Genomic DNA, 22,566 nt, shown 5'->3' on the forward strand with positions numbered 1-22,566 from the left:
CTTGGGAGCCTCCAAAAGGGACTCTATCTGCATAAAAAGAGGCATGAATAGAGATTTTAAAAATTAAACTACTGTGCTTGTTTTTCTCAATGACTTACAACAAGATTTAAGTAATTTAAGAGTGCTTCTCCTCATAGTTTGTTGTGGTGATTGGAGTACTTTTCTGTATTCTGTTTGGCTGCCTTCAGGCACATGGTTTTAAAACTGGCAGAGGAATGCACTGAGAAGTTGTAGTATGTCTTGGCTGAATAGCTAAGCTTTGTTTCTTATATTTTAAACTTCATTTTGCTTCAGGAAAGCACATTCTACTTGTGTTTCCATTTTTTGGAATTTCTTTTGCTCTCTACTGCATGTTTTGGATGAGAAGACTGGCTGGAATCTGTTTTTTTAAGTCACATTTTCCAACTCTTGAAGCATTATTTCTGCTTAGGATCTTAACAGTTTTAACTCTGTATGATGGGGTTTGATCCATTTTTATGAGCAGTGATGCTCATTATTGCCCAGTAGCACCATCTAGCTGTTGGTAGATGTGCAGAACTTCTCTCTTTTTCTTTCCAGTACAGACCTCTCCTTTATGAAAGCAGATGGTTAGGTACAAGCCATTGCTATCCTTGAGAAAATACCTTTTTCCTCCCCTTCTTGGCAACTCAGTCTGGTATTACATGAAAGGCTGCTGTTTGTGTCTGTCTTATTTCAAATATTCTTTTAATCCTTGCTTATTTGCCAACTCCCAGGAAGAAAACTGTTTTTCTAGCTCATTCTTAATACTCATCTGTTCCAACTCTATTAAATAATTTAGTGTTCATCAGATAGCAGTGTAGTGGTTAACATTTCAACATGCAGCACATGTTCTGTTCTGCTGTGGTACAGCTGGTAGCTATGGCTCAATACAACAGTATAAGAATACCTGATCCTTTGAATTCAAGGAATAGAAATTGTATTCTGTAGAATTTTCCTGGCTTTCATAATTTAAAAACAAGAACTTTAACTTGTCCTAAATTACTTCAGTTTGCACTCCAAGTGTGCATAAGAAATGAGTAAGAAGCAGCAAATTGTCTTTTGAGTAAAATGCATGGATGGGAAGGACTCTGCTCTTGTCACAGCTGTGAGTTGAAGGTCTTATCCTCTCTGAGATGATGAGAAATAAGGAACATATTTATGTGGGCCTTGGCAGGGCTTTGCAAAGATAAAAGGTGCCACACTGGCAGCACTTGTGTTTCAGGGCAGCTGACACACAAAGGACCAGGTGAGTTAGCTTGGTCACAGCAAAGCCTAAGAATTAAGTCTAAAACTCCATGATTAATACAGGAAGGGGTGATGAAAAGACCATTGTAGTGGATTTTCTTCCTTTCTTCCCTTTGCTTCTCAATTACTTATATATCTATGAATATAGAACATGTGTGTGTGAGCTGTGTGCTTGAAGCAGAGAGCAGTCTGTCACACTGTGCTGCTGCTCCCTTAACTGCCATGTCTCTTTGCTAATGTGCTATTAGGGACAAAACAATAGGATTTAGAAATGGTAAAAACTATTAATGATGTGATAGTCTAAGAATAAAACCTTCCTAAGTAGTGATAATGATATCTTATCCTCAGCTTGATGAATGAAAGTATGTAGTTTCAGTAGACTGAGATCATAGAAGCAGTTCTGTATGCAGAACTATATTTTTCTCTAATATAGTCATCGAAGCAGAGAAGATGAGAGAGTAACTAAACCAGGAGCTGTCTCTACACCTCTAAAGAATGCAGATGATATTTCTAAAACTGTGGAAGAGGTGACAGTTGAAAGAACTGAAAAACAAACTCCACCACTCCCAGGTAAACCTATTAAAACATTAATTATGCATGTTGTTGAGAATGGATGATCAGTAAAGACTTAAATTTTTGCATATTTGTGGAATGACTTTCAAGTCTTAAAACAGACTAGATATTTTTATTTCTGAATACAAACAGTCTTTGTAACCATGATCCCATTTATATCTTCAAAGTTTTGGTCCTGAAAACCTAAGTTATGGGGTCTGTTATGTAGGGATCAGATTTCAGTGTTTAGGGTGGTAGTTATAAATTATGATTGTAAAGAGTTTTGTACTGATTTCTCAGGCAAAGTTAAAGTCTGTCATTTCTTTTCTGAGTGTTCAGCAGTAAAGGTGTTCTTGGAGGTTACTGTAGCAGACTATATTTACAACAGTGTAGTTAAGCCTGTTTAGAGGTACTGTTCCCAAGATACAACTCCAAACACTCCAAAGTGCTTTGTTCATGTAGCACTTAACTGCAGTCATGGACCAAGAAGGCAGGTTAACAAATGCAGTACAGCTAATCAAACCAGAGCAAAATCTCATTCTTTTTTCCCAAAAGGGAAGGATAAGCTAAATGGCAGAAGATAAAAGCCAGATGGTGTAAAAAAGAAAAAAACTAACTAAACAAAAGATGATAGGGGACACTGTTCCGGGCAGACTGGCACTTACAAGATTTTTGTTTACAGAATGAGGCCCTTCAGTGAAATTACAAGTGGAGAAAGGAGCTGTGCAGATGGTTTAGAGGGAGCTGTTACTGAAAGGCTGGGTACAATGAGAGAAAGCACATTCAAGCTTGAAAATACTTGAGGACCTAAGGGATGAGCAGTGACACATTTGCATGTAGTAGTCAGTAGATTAGTGAAAAACTGGAAGGATTATGATGTTGATAGACTCTGAAAGATCTTAAAAATAGGAGCAGTAGTTTTTCTGATATTTTCTGATTTCAGCCATTGCTAAAAGGATGGTCATAAGAGGTGGCCTTTTACAGCAGCATTATGAAGAGAGGCAAATGAAGTAATTTATATTTGCCAGTGTGGGAAAGGATGTGGTAGTGAGATTAGAAAGATGAATTCTGCATTTCTGTAAGATACTGAAGATTAGTGATTGGCATAATGAATGGATAGGTGACCCTTAGTGCAAAGTGATGTACTGCTAATTGGTCTGAGGGGCCAATGGCAAACAAGTGATAAATAGAGTGGGGGTTTTGTTGGGTGGCGAAGAAGGAGATATGTTCTTGCACGAATGGGAAGAGGCACGTGGAAATACTTATTTTAGGTGGGAGGAGTTGTAGGCCAGTACATAATGCTATTAAGTTAAACTTCACATTTAAATGACCGAATGGACATTGGAAATCTGTTATTTTGATAGAACCAAAGCCAGTGTATGCACAAGGAGGTCAGCCAGATGTGGATTTACCAGTCAGTCCATCTGATGGTCCTTTACCCAACTCAACCCATGAAGATGGAATGCTTCGGTAATGTATCTCTGAACTCTGTTTGAACCTGCCTAGTTCTAAGCAAACCAAGCTTCTATCCAGTGTGGTCAGTAACCTCTCTCTGAGCTCTGATAGCATGTCCAGTATCCTGTCCTGACCCTTCTGTTCACAAATAATAGGATGAAGCCATGAGACTTATTCCTGAGCCTTGTTGGCACTTACACTGTGTAAGACACCCTTTTAAGGTCTATTCATTTCTGTGGAAATTAGCCCTTAAAATAATCAACAGGTGAAAAGGATTTGCTGGGTTTGTCTCTCCCTGGGCACTTGCACTCCTTCTTTCCTGTCCCCATCTCCAAAGAGAGGAAAGTTACTGTAGTATATTCTTTACCTTTCATAGTAACTGGAGAGCAGTGAATAAAGGTTACTGCAGAAATGGGCAATGTCCCAGCAGGGAAATAAGTCTGCTTCAACTGGGATCTCCTTTATGGACATTAGTGTACATGAGAATAGATTCTAGTTTGGTTTGACCTCAAATTCATCTTGATCTCTTCAGAGCCAAAATAGATCTGTATGCCAGCACAGCTCTTTAAAAGGAAGAATGTTTTTGGAAGAGTGTCAGTGTCTCACATAAACACTGAGTGTAAGACAAACAAACCATAATAAACGTGTACATGCAGGTGGGTTTTTTGGAGTGCTGCTGTTGAGCATGTTGTAATGCTGCAGTTGATAAGCAGTTAATGGGATGTTATAGCAAAATATCCACTAATTGACTAATGAGCAGATTGCTTCTTTGCATGTTTCAAATTTACCAGGATATTTTATGCTATTACACCAGTAAGTAGGTTATTTTCTAAATTTCTAGGCCAAGCATGAAACTGGTAAAATTCAGAAAAGGAGATAGTGTGGGCTTGCGACTAGCAGGTGGCAATGATGTTGGCATATTTGTAGCTGGTGTTCTGGAAGACAGCCCTGCTGCAAAAGAAGGATTAGAGGAAGGGGACCAGATTCTCAGGGTATGTCAAAACTGTTAACAATACAAATGTTGTGTTGTACCAAAGAAGGTTTTCTTTGTGTAGGATTGAGTATTTTGCCTTTGTAGTTCATATACAGTTTTTTTTCTGTATGTATTTATTTGATGATTTACTAGGAGCAAAATCTCTTTATTGTACTGTTGCTAGGAAGGTTAGTAAATTTTTTACATTAAATTTTGTAGACTAATTCAGTTGATGAAGTTGTTTGATTTCATGCTGTGTGACTAAGTTGTGGGCTACTGATATATAGAGGTGCTCCATAATGAGTGTAAAATGAACAGCTATCTATTAACCTGGAAGCTGTGCTTTAATTGAAATAAGGTGGGGCTTTTTAGAGGTACAAGAGGCATCTTGAAATGTATGCGCTTGGTATGTATGAAATTGAGTAAGGAAAAATCATAGTAATAGATTGTTTTCATATTGTGTAATGAAATCTCTGTAATAATGTTATATGCTAAATCAAACTGATTGCTTCATTGATACCAGGTAAATAATGTAGATTTCACAAATATCATCAGAGAAGAAGCTGTCCTCTTTTTGCTTGATCTTCCTAAAGGAGAAGAAGTAACCATTTTGGCACAGAAGAAAAAAGATGGTAAATATTTGTATATTGGAAGTGATGTAGTAGACTGACTAGAACAGCATTAGAAAGTCTAGTGAAAAATAACTAACTGCTGGCTTGCAGGAAATTGGCACCTTGGACTATTGAGTCCTTTTGGCTTTGGGCGAGGTGGCCACTACAAATGGAGTAGAGACTGATAGGGTGTCAGTAAATCCCCCTAAACAAACAAACAAAAATCCCAAATGCAAAATTCCTCTTCAGAAATAACCCATACCACCTAAGTAATGGCATTATCCTTGGAGGAAGTAGTTGTAGTCAGTTGTAGTTATGCCATTGAAAATGAGTGATTATGCTGATGTGTTTGTACATGAAAACTGCTTTTCTCAAGATTAATTCCTTCCAGGGCAAATGAAGTAAGCTTGCAATTCGATCAAATTTTTTACTATAAAAGTTGAATTTCTATTAGGAGAGTTTACTATAAATAGTTATGCTGCTTAAAGTAGAGCAGCTCTGAGACATTACGGCTCCTTGAAGTAATGTACATTTAGAACAAGGAGAATTAAGGTGAGGCATTGCTTTGTGTAATTCTTGTGAGCATTGTAACATCACTTGAACTTATGTAACACTTGATATTTTGGGGTTTCTTTTCCCTCTTTTAGTTTATCGTCGCATTGTTGAGTCTGATGTAGGGGATTCTTTCTATATCAGAACTCATTTTGAATATGAGAAGGAATCTCCTTATGGACTAAGTTTCAATAAAGGTGAAGTGTTCCGGGTGGTGGACACTCTGTACAATGGCAAACTGGGTTCGTGGCTAGCCATTCGAATTGGGAAGAATCATAAGGAAGTGGAAAGAGGTATCATACCTAACAAAAACAGGTACGATCTTGCAATAGTTAAAATGCTGATTCAAGGCCATGGTTTTAAATGGTATCTGTTTAATGAATGACTGGACTTCTTTGTACAACACAAGTTTATAGAATTGATCCAGTAAGAAAGCGTGACAAAATGTAAAACATACTGAAGTAAAATATCTGTGGATTTGCTTTTGACTTTGCACAGTCTGTGAATAAACTTTCTTTTCAGTACAAGAGACAAGGATATAATGAGTTTTAGAAATGCAATACCAGGCTCAATAGTTGTCTTGTAGTCCATAATACAACAAAAGCTTGGTTCAGCCAGTGGCAGTGATTTTTTTGAGAATGTAAGCTTGCCTAGTCAGGCATTTTTTCAGAAGCTGACTCCTTGGTAACTGAGATTTGTTGTCACCTTAGAGCTGAGCAGCTGGCTAGTGTACAGTACACACTTCCAAAGACAGCAGGAGGAGACCGAGCAGACTTCTGGAGATTCCGAGGCTTGCGGAGCTCAAAAAGAAATCTCCGGAAAAGCAGAGAAGATCTTTCTGCCCAACCTGTTCAGACAAAGTTTCCTGCCTATGAGAGAGTTGTTCTTCGGGAAGGTATGGCTTTACTCTGACCACACATTGCAGGTTTGTGTGGTTTGGTTTGGAAAAGCCAATGTAGTTAAGTGTATCTTGCATTTGGTTTAAGCAACTGATACATCTTGACTTTTCTTTTTCCTTCAATTCCAGCTGGGTTTCTCAGACCTGTAACAATTTTTGGTCCAATCGCTGATGTTGCACGGGAGAAACTTGCTAGAGAAGAACCAGATATCTTTCAAATTGCAAGTAAGTGTGAGATCAGGTTTTTCTGCAGCTAGGAAATAGTCAGCTTTCTTTGGCTAGATTGTTTCTACATTATTTCTTTAGTTAACATACTTAACAAGACATTGACAATGTAAAGGAACAGACTGAATTTAAGTTCTTCTACTGCATTGCTGCTGATAATTCTCTGAAGAAATACAAGTTCTATTTGTAGCCACCTCAAATTTCATTTTAATTCTCTACCTTATTCTGTTCCTAAGTGCATTTGTAAAGATGCGATTTTTATGGCCATAATGGTGGGTAGACTTTAATGTATGGTACGTAATCAGAAGTGTCTTCAAGCTGAATTGGTGCTTTGAGCTATGGAATGGTTTGTTTTATCTTAAGAAGGGAATGTAGAATGTTGTAAACTTATAATAGATTTTTACTGTGTCCTCTTTACCAGAAAGTGAACCAAGAGATGCTGGTTCTGACCAACGTAGTTCTGGCATTATTCGTCTCCACACTATAAAGCAGATTATCGATAGAGTAAGTCTTCTATTGTCACTGGACTTGTAACACAAGAAAAGTAAAACTGATAAGATGAAGTGAAGTGTTGGGTGTTTTAAATGTAGAAGGGTTTGCTTTAAAAATAACTTTCTCCTCTTTCTATTGGTTAATAAGAAAAACCCCACTACCCTCCTTCTCCATATTAATAACTGCAGCCTTGGATGTGCTTCTAGGCTTTGTTCCAGAGGCTGTTGTCCTGTTGTCCATTAGGGCTCTTTTAAGCTGTTTCCTCTTTCATTTAAAGCCATGGTGTGACATTATAGCTAGAAATTGTTACTTTATTTTTGGAGCTGTTAGTTTTGCCCCACCCCAGTGTACGCCTTGTTCACTCGACATAATTATTTTCTGTGAGGTCTAAGAAATGGTTCTTCCTTCTCCTTTCCTTAACATCCTTAAAACCTCTACCATTAGTGCATTATATGAGGCTCACCTATTTATTTCTTTACTTAAAAACAAACTGGAAGATTTTCAGATGCTGAAGTATGATGGGAAAAAAAGCTGTTACAGCAGCAAAGTCAGTATGCTTCATGCTGTGTGCCTGATTGCATTGAATGAAAGCTGGCCAAGTTCTGCATTCACAGTGATATTTTTTGTAAAAAGGAAGATAGAAGAAGTGTGTAATGGGACTATGTCTTGTCTTTCAGTTTTTGGGTTTTTCCTATTTACAGAATCCTGATAGGAAACTGCTTATTTTTATTTTAGTGTCTGCTTACTTTGAGGAGATTTTTTAAAAATAGACTTAAATGTAAAAATTCCTAGGCTTCTTATACTGTGCTCCTACGGTTCAAAATGAATATGCCTATTTAGGCTGATATTAAAATTGGTTTGGTTTTTATTATTCTGTTAATTCAAATAGGAGAAGGATTTAAATCAAAGCTTTGAAACAATTAATTCTGTAAAGGTAATACAACACCAGTTTGTGGAGTATGTTAAAAAAATTTCATGTAGGACATAAATGATTCACTTTCTCGCCTCTGTCCTTTTTGTCACTACAGGACAAACATGCTTTATTAGATGTCACTCCCAATGCAGTGGACCGTCTGAATTATGCCCAGTGGTATCCAATTGTAGTGTTCCTAAATCCTGATTCTAAGCAGGGAGTAAAGACCATGAGAATGAGGTTGTGCCCAGAATCACGAAAAAGTGCCAGAAAGCTGTATGAAAGAGCTCACAAGCTCCGCAAAAATAATCACCATCTCTTCACAAGTAAGTCATTAGACAGACTGGATTAGAATTTCTGAGAGGGAAGGGGAGGCAAGATGAGAAGCTTCTACCTCCAGAATTTTCTGCAAATGGAACAGGTCAAGCAGTGATCGACTTGCTCAGGCTTCCCCATTCAATTACCAGTAGTTAATTGGTGTGTGCATCATTTGCACATGAGTGCACAAATGTCAAGTGATCTGAAACATCAAAATGACACTTGTGTTAGATCTTGTGGCTTTGCAGGATCATCAGCCAAAATCAAAACTTGAATAAATGGGAAAATGATGTAACTACATTGTTTTGGCCTGGCTGAACTCAAGCCTCTCTTTATTCTAAGCTACTGTTAATTCAGTGTTCCCTGAATTAAATGATAAAACATCACAAACCATGTTAGGCTTTAAGATTGCTTGGGAAACTAATGTTTACATTACTATTTAAATCTCATCGTTTTAACCTACCAGTTTATATTGCTTTTATTACTCATGGTACAGATCCTTCTTGTAGTTCTGCAGAAATCATAAGTCAAACTAATCTGCTGTACTTCTAGCTACCATTAACTTGAATTCAATGAATGAAGGATGGTATGGAGCTCTTAAGGAAGCAATTCAGCAACAACAGAACCAACTAGTGTGGGTTTCAGAAGGAAAGGTAAGAAATAATGTTTGGGGGGGAAATGGCAAAACAATATTCATGAGAGGTTTTCTGTGAAGATCTAAAGCAGTAATGCCTCCTGGCTTTGTGAGCTGCTCAAAACTGATTTGTTAGTGCATTAGAGCACTTACTCTGTTAATGAGAGCGGTACAACTGTCCTTATGCATGTGTAGCAGTGTAGCAAGGGAGCATTTCCTCACTGGCATTGTTGACTGAAGGATATATTAATGTTGTGAAGATTTTGTAGGTTTCTGTGAAGATTGGATGGGTTTTCATCAAAGAATTTCTGGGGATTTCACTGCATGGGTGCTCAGGGCTGGGATTGCCTGTTGGTAGAATGTGCTTTTCATTATTATGAAAGCAACTGGCATACTCATGTTCTTTCTGATCTTTCTGAGAACAGTTGTGAGAAAACATGTGAAATCACAAGTTAGTATTCTGTGTTCCCCACTAAAACTCTACGTATCTTCTTGAGCTGTATGTTACTCTATGCACATTAGATCCATCCTCTTGAAGAACTATTACCAAGTAAAGTGCCAACTAAATGTAAGCAAATGATGAATTAGCTATTGCTATGGGTTTCTTAATTGGATCTGGATTAGAGCTTATCTCCTTATATGTACCTACAAATTAATCATTCCAATACCATATACTACTTTAAAGGGCAGCTCTGTATTTTTCCAGGCACTTTGATATCTGTGGACACTGCACTGTCCACCTCTCCCTTACACTGACAGTCATCTGGTCCTTTAGTAAAATAATTCAAAGAGCTAGGCTGCAGATAAATCTTTAAGGTCTAAGCCTAACATATTCAGTGATGGAAACCTGATTTCTTGTCCCCTGTGTTGATATTGATACTGAATTGGATAAAACTCCCGCGTTCTACATTGCAAGAGAAAGGGAGTTCTTTGAAAGGTGTTTCAATAAATGTGTACCCCGATTTTGTTTGCCACAGGCAGATGGTGCTACAAGTGATGATCTTGATTTACACGATGACCGCCTTTCTTACCTCTCCGCTCCCGGCAGTGAGTATTCCATGTACAGCACAGACAGCAGACACACGTCTGACTATGAGGACACAGACACAGAAGGGGGTGCTTACACTGATCAAGAGCTGGATGAAACTCTGAATGATGAGGTTGGGACTCCTCCTGAATCTGCTATTACACGCTCCTCTGAACCTGTTCGAGAGGATTCTTCTGGAATGCATCATGAGACTCAGACTTACCCTGCTTATGCATCTCAAGCTCAGCCACAGCCAAATCTCAGAATAGACTCTTCAGGATTTAAAACAACTACTACTCAGCCGGTAAGAGAGTCATTTTATACACTGACTGCTATACACTTGCTTCAGGTTGCAAGTTCTCTCAAATAAGAAATGTCCACTTATATTCTGCTTACCAATGTTGTGTGTCCATACAAGAATTTGTCATGAGCAACGATACATTACAGTGAATTGGAGAATCAGCTGCCTGTTTTAGTGACTCATTGACAGGAGGGGGATTGAAGTACCATTCTACTTTAATTAAATGTTTTGCATTTATAATCCTCAACCTAATGAATTTCTGGAAGTGCTAGTGCATGATACTATCAGTACATTTCATTCTACATCTAGCTGCATTGGTCAGAGCATCACTTAAATTATTTTAATATAAATCAAAAAGTCATACATTGATTCAATAGCAGTATATTGAAAATATTTTAAACACTTCACAGAAAGCAGAAGCCTCACCTGCAGTCCCTTACCTTTCCCCGTCGCCTGAATCAAACCCTGCAACCTCATCAGCCTCTGCAGTAAATGCTAATGTAAACCTAAGTAATGTCAGACTGGAGGAGCCTACTGCTGCTCCTTACAACTCTTACCAACCACAAGCGGGCCCCTTAAGAACACCGAGTACTGAGGGAGCTCATGTAGTACTAAGAGACCAAGAGCCATCATCCTTATCGCCGCATATAGATCCAGCAAAGGTACCTGTGCCACGTTGTTGTGCTGATTTCCTGCTATACATCAAGCTAGCACATGATCTTTGTTTTGCCCTTATTTGAAGAATTCCTTCTAATTTTTTTTTTTCTAAGAAATCATGGAGGTTGCACAGAATGGTCCATCTGAATTGCTAAGCATCATGTAATGTTTTGTGTGCATGGCTTCAAACTCTATCCTTTTCATTCTCAAAAACATGACTTTCTAAACAAGGCCACATTCTGTATTTTGATTTTACTTTGTGTGACTTCTTAGCTTGTTGTCAACGTTCTCCTGTTAATGAGGCCTCGAGAAAAGTCTGATTTCCCTAAAATTTAAGTTATGCCAAATCATTGATGATGAAGTTGAGTTCAGTTTGTTGATTGACTTTATATACTTCTTCAGCAATGCTAGAACTACCTTAGTGTATTTACATATTTCAGTTCCACTCTTTGCACATTCTGAAAAAAAAGTGTGTGTCCCTGAACACCAAACCCCATACATGAGGCTACTACCTTTGTCTTTCTCTTCTAATCTACTTACATGTTTTTTCTTAAAAATATGACTAAAAGGGATCTCTCGAATCACCAAGTTCTGCTTCCTCTGATTGCAAACATCTGCATCAAATTATTCTGCTTTTAACAAAATTAAAGCCAATATTTAAAACTTGGGTTTGTTTCAAATACTGCCTTTCAGCTGCAGCTGAAGTTACTCTTCATTTTAGCTGAGAAGTGTCTCTTTCTAACAGGTGTACCGAAAGGATCCATACATTAATGAAGAAGCATCCAGACAAAGCTACGTCTTAAAACAGCCAGCAATGAATCACCCAGTACAGAGACAAGAAAGAGACCCAAATCTGATCTATGAATCCCAGGCTCAGTATGCAGAAAAACAACCGAGTAGGGATTATGAGCAGTCAACATACAGGTATGACTCCACAAACTATGTAGATCAATTTTCTCGTGGTTATGACCCTCGCCTACATTACGATGACCGTGTGCCTCCCTATGAGGAGCACTGGACATATTATGAGGAGAAACAGCCCTATAACCAAACAAGAACAGCTTATGAAAACCAGCCTCCTAGGGATCTCGATTCCAGACAAAATCTAGAAGAGAGCACAGAACGCAGCTATTACCCAGCACAACCTCGTTTTGAGGAGCCCCCTGCAATGAGCTATGACAGCAGACCTCGCTATGAGCATGCACCCAAAAACTTCAGCTTACCACAAGTGCGCTATGAGGATCAGCACACGGTTGGATACGACGCCCACGGCCGATACAAAGCAGAGGCTCAGCCATACCAGTCAGCCATATCTCGGTCTCCTGAACCCAAGCAGTACTTTGATCCACACATAAGGAGCTATGAACAAGGTCCTCCTCAAGCTTATAATGCTAAAGCTGGACAGTATGAGCCTTCTCATAGCACTTCAGGTGTTTCTCTTCCTCCTCCCCCTTCATCACAAACCAAACCAGAAGTTTTGCCTTCCAACAGTAAACCACTGCCTACACCGCCATCTCTAGCTGAGGAAGAAGAAGATCCAGCTATGAAACCACAGTCTGTGCGAAGTAGGGTTAAGATATTTGAAAGGAGAAGATCCCCATCTTTGGAAAAAATGAAGGATACGAGTGATACATCAACTGTCAAGGTAAGTAATTTAGGTTTTTTAATTCCTGCTTTTTTTGCTAATGAGACTGCATTGCAAGAAGTAAAATGTTCTCAGAAACAAAGCTTTACTGCTTGTGAAATACTGCCTTTTAGCAACCTAAATGGGGTATGTTTAAAAAGCAGAACCCAAACACTTCTTGTGAAAACACCTGCCAGGGTCTTGCTATACTGGAAACTCCTCTAATTCTTCCTTTGCTAGTACTTGTTTTTTCTTTTGGAGGAAGGGAAGGTAGAGTCTTAGTTTTCTTAATCATAAAGTGCTTTATCTTTCTAGATGTTAGAATTTAAGAGAATATGCTGTGCTTTTCTTTACAGCCTCCAGAACTAGCACCTAAGCCTGCACTCACAAGTGTGAGTGGTCCAAAACCAACTTCTCAAAGCCAGTATGAGCACGAGAAGACAACCTACAGGTAGATGCACAATTGATTAACTATAGTTTTCAATGTGAGATTAGAGTATTCAGGAACACATCTTAGTGCTTCAAATTGGAAACTGCAGAGAGGAGTTGGACTGTGTCAGTATGGTTTGTGTATCAATAGTAAAGCACAGCATGAAGTCAGTTCTCATGGGTGTGATTGCTGGGGAGGGGGAAAGATACAGTGATTTCTCAGCTTTTTTGAGGAAGCAACTTATTAAGTATCTGTTCTGCTTTTTTCTATCTTTAATTGAGCTAATTAGAAAGCAAAATGAAAGGGAAAAGGTAAGGTATAAGGGAAATAAGGATTTTCTTACTGTATGTCACAACTGTGTAATTTCTATGCAATATAGGTAAAAAGACAAGGTGTGCAATTATAAGAATTACACGTTCATTGCTTTGGTTCTAGCTAGGTTATAAAATAGGATTGTAATTTGGGCACCTGTGTGTGTTCAACTGGGCCAGACAACTGTATATTATTCTTCCTGGTTAGGGCCCCAGAACCACAGAGACCTCAAGTGAAGCCACCTGAAGATATTGTGCGTTCCAATCACTATGATCCTGAGGAGGATGAGGAGTATTACCGGAAGCAGCTCTCCTACTTCGATCGCAGGAGTTTTGAAAATAAGCCATCGGCGCAGGTTCCTGCCAGCCACCACTCTGAGCCCACCAAACCAATACACTCACAGAATCAGCTGAATTTCAGCAATTATTCTAAGTAAGTTTGGGTGCTCTGGCTTCTTTAATTTGGAAAAGGAGGGGGACATATAGGGCTAAAATGAAATTCTGCCTGTGTTCAGTGGAGTTCAGGGACTTGTGGTACTGAAATTTTGTATTCATGCAGTCTGAAGTTTCTGTTTAGGTGTAGCTTTAGTTTAAAAACCCATACATCTATAACTTTTTTTTTTTTGTAAATGAATAATTTTTGGCAGGTATTAGGGCTTTCAACATGGTGCTTTTACTTACTACTTACTAGCATACAATCATAGAATTGTTTATGTTGGAGAAGACCACTAAAATCAAGTCCAGCCATAACCTGCTACTGCCAGGTCCACCACTTAAATCAATTCCTATGGGCCTCATCTACACACAGCTTTTCACCTCCAGGGATGGTGACTCCATGACTTCCCTGGGCAACCTGTTCCAAGAATGTTCCAATGACAACCTTTTCAGTGAAGAAATAGTTCCCAATATACAACCTAAAGCACAATTTGAGGTCACTCCTCTTGTCCTGTCACCTCCTACTGGGAGAGGACACTGACCCCCCCCCACCTGGCTACAGTCTCCTTTTAATGAGTTGCAGACTGATAATGTCTCTCCTGAGCGCCATCCAGGCTAAGCCCCCAAGCTCCCTCAGCTGCAATTCACAAAACTTGTGCTCCAAACTCTTCTCTGGCCATTTTCTGGACCAGCTCAACATCCTCCTTGCAGTGAGGGGCCCAGAACTGGACACAGGACTGGAGGTGTGGCCTCAGCAGTGCCCAGTGCTGCAGGACAATCACTGCCCTGGTCCTGCTGGACACACCATGGCTGGGACAGGCCAGGTGCCATCGGTTCTCAGTCACCTGGGCACACCTGGCTCCTGTTCAGCTGCTGTTGACCAGCACCCCCGGGGCCTTTTGCAGCTTTGCAGCCCCCGTGCCCCAGCCTGTGGCACTGCAGGGGTTGGTGAGAGCCAAGGGCAGGACCCAGCCTGGGCTGTGCTGAGCCTCACAGAGCTGGCCTCAGCCTCAGCCCATTGATCCAGCCTGTCCAGATCCCTCTGCAGAGCTTTCCTACCCTCCAGCAAATCAACACCCCACTTCATTTGGTGTCAGCCCTGAACTTACTGGAGGAGTGCTCCCAATCCCCCTTCAAGATCGTCTATTGTGTTCTGTTTATGATCATAAGCAGGACATAACAAAGTATTTTCTTAGTCTAATACAGTAGTGCTCACATATTTCAAAGCGAAGGTTTTGATTTATTCCAGTTCTGCATGCATTTGTTCTTGTGCACGTTAGCCATGTTTGACATTAGGAAACTGAGCCTTCAGGGAATATTGCTGAGGCCAGAATTTAATCTGTTGATGGAAACATCTGTTTCCTGTATTGTTTTGCTTCCTTGATCTGGAACATTTTGATACAGAAATTGTGTGAAAGCTCATACACAGATTTAGCTCAGGTAAGGAGCTGGCTATTTTGGAGGATACTTACACAAACTTTTTGAATACTGTCCACAGTTACCTAATTTTGTTCTGATTCTGTGAATTTGTTTTCAAACTGTTACAAGATCTGTAGCTGTTACTCTGAAAAGCTACCTTGGCTTGTGGCATGCAGCCTGAAAATGGAGTGTTTTTGAAGGCATTGGTTGTATTCCTACTTGAAACATGGACTATTCAGGTCAAGCTGAAAATCTGGCAGCTTTAATGTAAATGAGATCTTTAGAATGAAATAATAAACTAGCTAGCTCAAGTTTTATAATGTTGAGTGTACATGCGAGGGGATCTTTTGTGTATGTACTTGATACACCATGTTCCAGTGCTTGTCTTAAAGGGTTTGAGCTGGGACTTTGGAATCCAGTTCTTATTTGCTTGGTCATTGTCTGTGATCTCCCACTGTCTGTCTCTGTGACTTGAGAATGTTGGAATACTCCAAGAAGCTTGACAAATTTTAAAGGTTTTGCTGCTTTTTTTTTTTTTTTTTTCCATAATGATGTCTATATTGGGTATCTGAAACCAGTTCTGATTCTCAGGCAAGGATGCTTCTTGTCCTTCCTTCTCACTTGCCCAGTGTCTTTTGGTGCAAAGATGAGAACTTCGCTATTCTGCTCTCCGGGCATCATAGGCACAGACCTAAGAAAACTGTCCTGACTGGCCTCATAGCAGTCATTTTCATAATTCCTCTCTCACATACAAAACCCAGTGTTGCCCACAGATGATCCATTTTGGTCTGTAGGCATGGACTGTGCTGCCACTGAAAATGCAAGTCATTGGGAGAAGGGTTGTGAGCTTTCATTGAGTAATTGCAAGGATTGTAAAATTCTTCAGCTGGGGAGTGTCAAAAGCTTTCATTGTCCATTCGTTATTTTCTGCAGTGTTGTCATGGTGAAAAGCATGAGAGACAGACACAGTTATTAATTCTTGGTGCAGAACAGCTCATGGTTGAGAGAGATTGTTCCATATTTCTACCTACTGCCTCTGAGTGCTGTGTCACTTGTATTTGTTGGCTGCTCAGTTGTGGTTGTGTTTTGATCGTGAGTTAGTGTCTAACTTCAGGGCTTGTATGTATGGGAAGGTGACTTACTATTGTCACAGAGGAGTAAGATAATGCTGGTTTTAAGGCTGACAGTTTCATGTTTCATGTGGGACAAACATGTGTTGTGTTTTTGCTTTGCGAACGAATGTAACCCTTAACAGGAAGGGACGGACATGGGAAAGAAAATTTATCCAGGGTAGTCCAGTGTGAATACTAATACAGACAAATACTAAAATATTAATGTAAGTGGGAAGAGATAAACAAGAATGCTGCTCAGTTGGACAGTACTGACTCTAGTGCACTGCAGTGTCCTTGTGTGGAAACACAAATCAACTGCTGCCTTGAGGAAGCATTCATGTTTAGGACTCTCCTTTCACCAGCTTCCACGTTGTTCCTGTTACTTGCTCAGTATTAATCTTTTTTCCCAGTGAATTTCTATGATAATTGCTGTTCTGTGAATAAACTCTTCTAAAAATAAACAGGACTAAATTTGGATTATACAGGAACTGTTGATTATGCAATCTCTTGCTTCTGAATAATCTGTATAATGTATTCTGGGTACAGAGGACAGATTTTATTTATTCATGAGCAATAGCTACAACTTTCTTAGTGTTAAATATTAATGTGAAACATCAAATTATGTAAAGTTCTTTGCCACTGAGTAAGTATGGTGACAGTACGTATTTTTCTCATTATGAATTATTTTACTCTTTTATGTTGTTGGGGGTTTATTTTCATAATTTAGGAAATTTATGCCATTGCTAAAGCTCCTTTGTAGGGATAATGCCACATCTGCTCGTTACACTTGTCAGGAACTGGAGAATAAGGCATAGTTTCTCTTGATGTGAGAAAATAGTAGAACTTGTAAATGGATGTGTTTCAGTGGATCTGGCTGAAGCAATTTGAGGCAGATATCCCCGTTTAGAGTAGTGCATTTGTTGCTGCTTGGTACAGTGTAGTTACCTGCTTTAGCTTGACATGCTGCAGAGTGAGGTAGCTGCAGATTTCTTTGCTGAGTAGGGTTTAGAGTACTCACACAAGCAGCTGCAGCCTCAGCTGAGGAGGAAGTGAGGAGCAGCATCCAGACTCCTGAGTGTCTGTTAGCTGGAGTCCACTGAACATCAGTGAAGAGCTGCTGTTGCACCCGTAGCCTTATAACTTAGGTGCTGCTGGTTCATTCTGTGGGTTAATTCCTGCTTCCTTTCAGACTAAAGTTTTGATTTTGTAGTGAAGATGAAGTGGGAAACATGTTAGAAAACAGCCTATGAATAATTAGGGGAGCTTTGTTCATACCCTTAGAAGGTGTAGGGGGGTCACTTTGGCTGCACACAGGTCCTGAGCAGTGTGGGTGGGATTGTGTCTGACCCTTGGTCAGGAGCCTGTGACACAATGTGCTGCATACTAACACACAACTTTTTACTCTCCTCCCTTCATCAAAAGATACTGGTCTTCCCCATTTTTTCATTCCCCAGGACACTGACATGCAGTTCTGATCAGTGTGGACTGAGTTGGGTTTTTCTGTGGGCTTTTGCCAGGGCTGCCCTCCCCTGGTTTCTGTCTCCCTCTGGGAAGCAGTGATTTCAGGTGGGCACTCTCCTGAGAGGGTAGCTACTACCCACCTGGAATAAAGGGTGTATGGAGTGAGCATACAGTAATGACTCCTGCTGCAGCATAAATGGCTTTGGATAAAATCAGTGGGAATGGAAGCTTTGAGGTAGATCTAGAATAATGCCTTTTTTGCAACTCTGGTTTTAGAGATAAATTCATACAAATGCTGTTTAGATCACTGATCTTGTCATTCATGTGGTGGTCAAGAAGACTTTCGAAAGTTACTAGCCTTTTCTTAGTTTCATAGCATACTCCTCTGAAGCACTGAGGTGATTGGTGTCTAGAGTTGTTGCCTGTTGAATGTTTGAGCATACAGAAAGGGAAGGGATGAGGGAATGCTGTCCTCATATATAGTATATTTTTTTGCTACATGTAAGCAAGGTAAGTGTTAAAAATCAAAGGAAGCTATCAGTATTCTTATGGTTCAGTCTCTCCTAGTATTCATAAACAGTCCTAGGCTTCATAGGATGTCCTTTTAGATAGTGTTGAACACAACCAGAAATATTTCATGGTGTGGGCTCTCTATTGGATGAGCTGATGGTGCTGGAGAAACAACTGCTATGAATGTGCCCTCAGTACATGTTCTGCAATGCAGTACAAAATTACTGTCATTCTGTGTATGTTATGGCTGAAGAAGTTGTTTCAAACTGGACCATGTGAGAGGTTGTTAATTTCTTTCAGTGTATTGAATAACTTTGTTTATACAGATTGTAACAAATGGCTTAGTGTAATCTCATTCTTACTTTTAATATCTGCCAGTACAACATCCTTACTACCTCCTAATTCACTGACCAAATGTCATATTAAGTATGATATGTGATCATTGTACACATGCATATGGTAAAGGTTTTGTCAGAAACATCTCTGTGATAGTGTCTCTGTTTCAACAACCTTGTCATATGACAGCTGCTAGGACTAACATGAAAAGTGTGAAGAAATAATATGCTCAAGATAGAATGACTCTTTTCTTTCATTCTTCTATTGCTGTTTGCTTTGCCATCACCTAGATTTCTTGGCTCTTACACTAGCTATGACTACTTGAAAAGGAACATCAAGTGGTAAGACTGTTGTTGATGTGAGGATGTTTTCAGGTGTCCTCTCACTGTTACATTTCATCACAGGCATTATGTGCACTTAAAATTTGAAACACAAATTCTGGAAGTAAGCGCAATAAATATATTGCAGTCCAAAATTACAGATGTTTGTGAAATCAGTCATTTTCTGAAGTAAACATGTGGATAAACATTTCTAGAAAAAGAAAAATGTTTTGAAAATAAGATTTTAAAGTTACTTACACTATGCACATAAAGCTAGTGAAGCTTAAGCTGATTACATTTCTAATTAAGATGGCATTGTTCAAATACTAGGTGTATTTAAAGAACTTATACTAGAATCCGTTGTCCTGTTGGCTAATTATGCTTTTCAAAAACAACCCCAAAAAGAAGTGGATCTACAATTTTCTTTCAAAGACCTATGAAATTAGAGAACACACTCCAATTGAAATTACTCCAAATGAAAAATTTACATCTAGCAGGCAATTATGCAAATACACCTGAAATGTCATCTGCCTTTTGTTTGCCTTGGTTTGTGTTACTAATCTTCTAAAGGTCAATGTTGTCTGAATCTCTTGTGCTTATCAATAAATGTTTTTATATTTGAGACAGCCTATTCAAGAAAATAATATTTTAATGTTTATAGGAAGAAATGGAAATCAGGTGATCATAGAAGACAAAAATTAGCAGTGAATGCAGGAGCTGTGAGGAAACTGAACAGTCAAATATTTGGTTTTTAATTCTATTTCAACAGGGGGAAACCAACTGATACTGAATCAATGGATAGACCTGTTGGTGAAAAACGCTATGAGCCAATCCCTCAAGTTACAACTCCTCCTCCTGCTCCTTCAGTCCAGTACACACAGCCACAGTCAATTAACAGTCCTGTCCTGTCTCTCCCAGCACACCACAAGCCTGCACTTTCTGAAGGTGAGCAGTGGGAACAAAGCTGACCTTTGTGGGAACAGCTATTGCTTGTCAGGTGCTTGTGGGACTGCTTCAGCATGTCTACGGAGTAACTCTCTTGTTCTCTAACTGAAACATGGAATAATTATTGTTGAAAATAGTTTTTTTACTGTAGTGAGATTGAGTTTTATGAAATTTTTTTGTGATTCTCTCTGAAACCAGGTAGCTTCCAGGTATTAGTAGTACCTGTAACTGTCTCAGTTGTCTCAGCAAAGGTGAAGTAAAACTCGCTGTGCTTTGGACCAGAATTCTTCTGACATGAGTAATAGTTGTAGGCTTCTAAACACAAAAGAGAATGTTGTTATCACTTTTACATTGAGGGGATTGCCCAGTTCAATTGAATTTTCTGGTTTGTGCAAGCACACAATGGTATTGCAGTACTGTTTTTCTAAGGGTTTGATCATGATGGAAATTATTCTAACCTTTCTGTTGAAAGGTCATACCATTCTCCATGTCTCCAACATGTTTAATGGAATGTTAGATAACTTGCCCATATGTAGAAAATGCAATAGGAGGACAGATGATCTAAGAGAGCTAAGCTGAACCTGTATATATTTTATACTGAAGATTAAGAATTGACTAAAATGTGTTCTTATGCCTCAGTGAATGTGATCAGACATTTCTGGTGGTTACTGACACATTCGGGTATTCTCATTTTCATTGCAGTTAACTCTGTGTCCGACCCTCCTCCACCTCAGAATAAGTCAGCAATTTTCAGATCCTCTAGAGAGGACACTGTGCAGTCCACGTTTTACCCTCAGAAAAGCTTCCCTGACAAAGGCCCTGTTAATGGAACTGAGCAGATCCAGAAAACAGTCACTCCTTCCTACAACCGCTTCTCGACCAAACCGTACACGAGCGCCGCGCGGCCCTTTGAGCGCAAGTTTGAGAGCCCCAAATTCAACCACAATCTCTTGCCAAATGAAGCTCAGCATAAACCAGAGTTGCCATCAAAATCTTCGAATTCTCCTCAACCAATTTTGAAAGCACACGGCTCATCGCAGCCTCCCGACTTTGAGAGTGGAATGGACACCTACGCTGTACAGGTCGACAAGCCTAAATATCAACCAAATAATGTTAATGCTGTGCCTAAAGCCATTCCTGTAAGGTGAGCTGCTGCTCCTCCTCTTTCCCCTTGTACATCCATAGGTCATCTGTGAAAAATACAGCGTTTTTATTCTGCTTCCAGTTTCTCTTGATGTTATAGTTGAAAGATTGATGTTAAGATTGTAGATTCTGCCAAAGGATAGATACTTTAAATGTGTTCTATGTCCCTGTACTGTCTTGCATTCTGTTATTAGAAAGTGGCATGGCTTTTACTTCCTATTTCTCATACTAAATTACCAATTTTCTGGCAGATAGCAATAATTTGTCCTTGCATTCTATTTCCAGAAGATAGAATTAATTTCCAAAGATAGCTATTGCACCAAATTGTATTCATTGTGTGCTTAGAGAGATCTCATGGCACATGTGGATAAGAGATACTTTAAAAATACTTGTGAAAAGAGAAAGTAACTTCTGCAATTTCATATAGGTGCTCTTCACTGTGAGACAAACCAACTGCTGCTCGATTACAGCTCCTGCTTCCCTAATACACTTTAGCACGTATAAGAACTATGTCAAGAGCTACAAATGCTGTTACAATCTTAAAACTATTTGCTTTTGCAGAACAGTGTTTTATTAATATTTTATTTCAAGATAATAACAATGCATGAACCAGACTTAAAATTTTGCTGTTTATCCTATATGTTCTTAAGCACCTGAGAAATGTTTTTTGCTAGGTAGTTCTGTAGACTGCTAGATTTTGGAGTTACTGGTTCTTTGAGTGAAATTCTTTTGAACTGTTATGAAAACTTCATCAAGGTTCCTTAAAGTTACAAGTTTCTCTTTAGTTGTAGCCTGGCAACCTGGAAAAAGTGTTTATTTTGCTTGTTTTTTACAAGCTTTGTTTTCTATTTATATGTAAGTAGAAGAGTCGAGTGTCATTTGAATAAGAATTATTAGTTCTTCTGGTATTAAAGTCAGAATGGGGCTTTGGGACAAAAAATAAACTCTCCCATGTTAGTTGCATTTAATTCTATGAAGCTGAGTGTGTAGCTGGAGTAAGCTCTTTATGTATAATGCCAGAAGCAGGCAGTTGGAAACACAAGAATCAGGTGATGTGAATTCTTGCTTTAATTTCTTGCTGAATGTGGATGAGATTTGGTGGGTTTTTGTTTGTTGGGGGGTTTCTTTCTTTGTTTTGGGGGTTTTCTTGGGTGGAATTGGGTTTTTTGCCCTGGAGTTTCAGGAAGGAAATATTGATAAAACTGCTAGGCTTTCTGTCTTTTCAGCCCTACAGCACTTGAGGATGAGGAGGAGGAAGATGGACACACTGTTGTAGCCACAGCAAGAGGTGTCTTTAACAGCAATGGTGGTGTATTGAGCTCCATAGAGACTGGAGTTAGTATTATTATACCACAAGGAGCCATTCCAGAGGGAATAGAGCAAGAAATATATTTCAAAGTCTGCAGAGACAACAGTATACTTCCACCTTTGGATAAAGAGAAAGGTAACAGCTGGCACTGTACACTGTTCTGTTATTTAATAAAATTCTTCTCTTAACAAGAACAAAACAGAATATGAAAGTAACCTTAGTGTGCTTCAATAGCTTTCGTTTTGAGATTGCAGTGCGTTCTACTGAAAAGTCACTTAAGTGAGAAACAATCTTGTGCTTTACTGGCAGATCTTAATGTTCATATTTTTTCTAAACTGAGTTACTGAGTAACTCTGCT

The 22,566-nt window shown here is 39.2% G+C and overlaps 1 protein-coding gene across 6 annotated transcripts in view; it reads left to right on the forward strand.

The window, feature by feature from the left end:
• Positions 1–22,566, forward strand: part of TJP1 (tight junction protein 1) — a 157,700-nt gene that overhangs the window by 130,063 nt on the left and 5,071 nt on the right. For 4 of the 6 annotated variants that reach the window (XM_066328549.1, XM_066328550.1, XM_066328548.1 and 1 more), the window contains 18 exons: positions 1,679–1,815; positions 3,162–3,267; positions 4,094–4,244; positions 4,749–4,857; positions 5,484–5,703; positions 6,099–6,283; positions 6,416–6,511; positions 6,933–7,015; positions 8,032–8,242; positions 8,787–8,887; positions 9,846–10,199; positions 10,607–10,858; positions 11,599–12,498; positions 12,834–12,928; positions 13,427–13,651; positions 19,581–19,756; positions 20,459–20,900; positions 22,126–22,343. In XM_066328549.1, coding sequence (XP_066184646.1) covers positions 1,679–1,815; positions 3,162–3,267; positions 4,094–4,244; positions 4,749–4,857; positions 5,484–5,703; positions 6,099–6,283; positions 6,416–6,511; positions 6,933–7,015; positions 8,032–8,242; positions 8,787–8,887; positions 9,846–10,199; positions 10,607–10,858; positions 11,599–12,498; positions 12,834–12,928; positions 13,427–13,651; positions 19,581–19,756; positions 20,459–20,900; positions 22,126–22,343 — 4,061 coding nt within the window. The remainder of the gene's footprint in view (positions 1–1,678; positions 1,816–3,161; positions 3,268–4,093; positions 4,245–4,748; positions 4,858–5,483; positions 5,704–6,098; positions 6,284–6,415; positions 6,512–6,932; positions 7,016–8,031; positions 8,243–8,786; positions 8,888–9,845; positions 10,200–10,606; positions 10,859–11,598; positions 12,499–12,833; positions 12,929–13,426; positions 13,652–19,580; positions 19,757–20,458; positions 20,901–22,125; positions 22,344–22,566) is intronic. The other 2 variants (XM_066328553.1, XM_066328551.1) reach the window with 1 other exon arrangement.

Source organism: Sylvia atricapilla, chromosome 13, assembly GCF_009819655.1.
Source record: "Sylvia atricapilla isolate bSylAtr1 chromosome 13, bSylAtr1.pri, whole genome shotgun sequence".
Lineage (NCBI taxonomy): Eukaryota > Metazoa > Chordata > Aves > Passeriformes > Sylviidae > Sylvia > Sylvia atricapilla.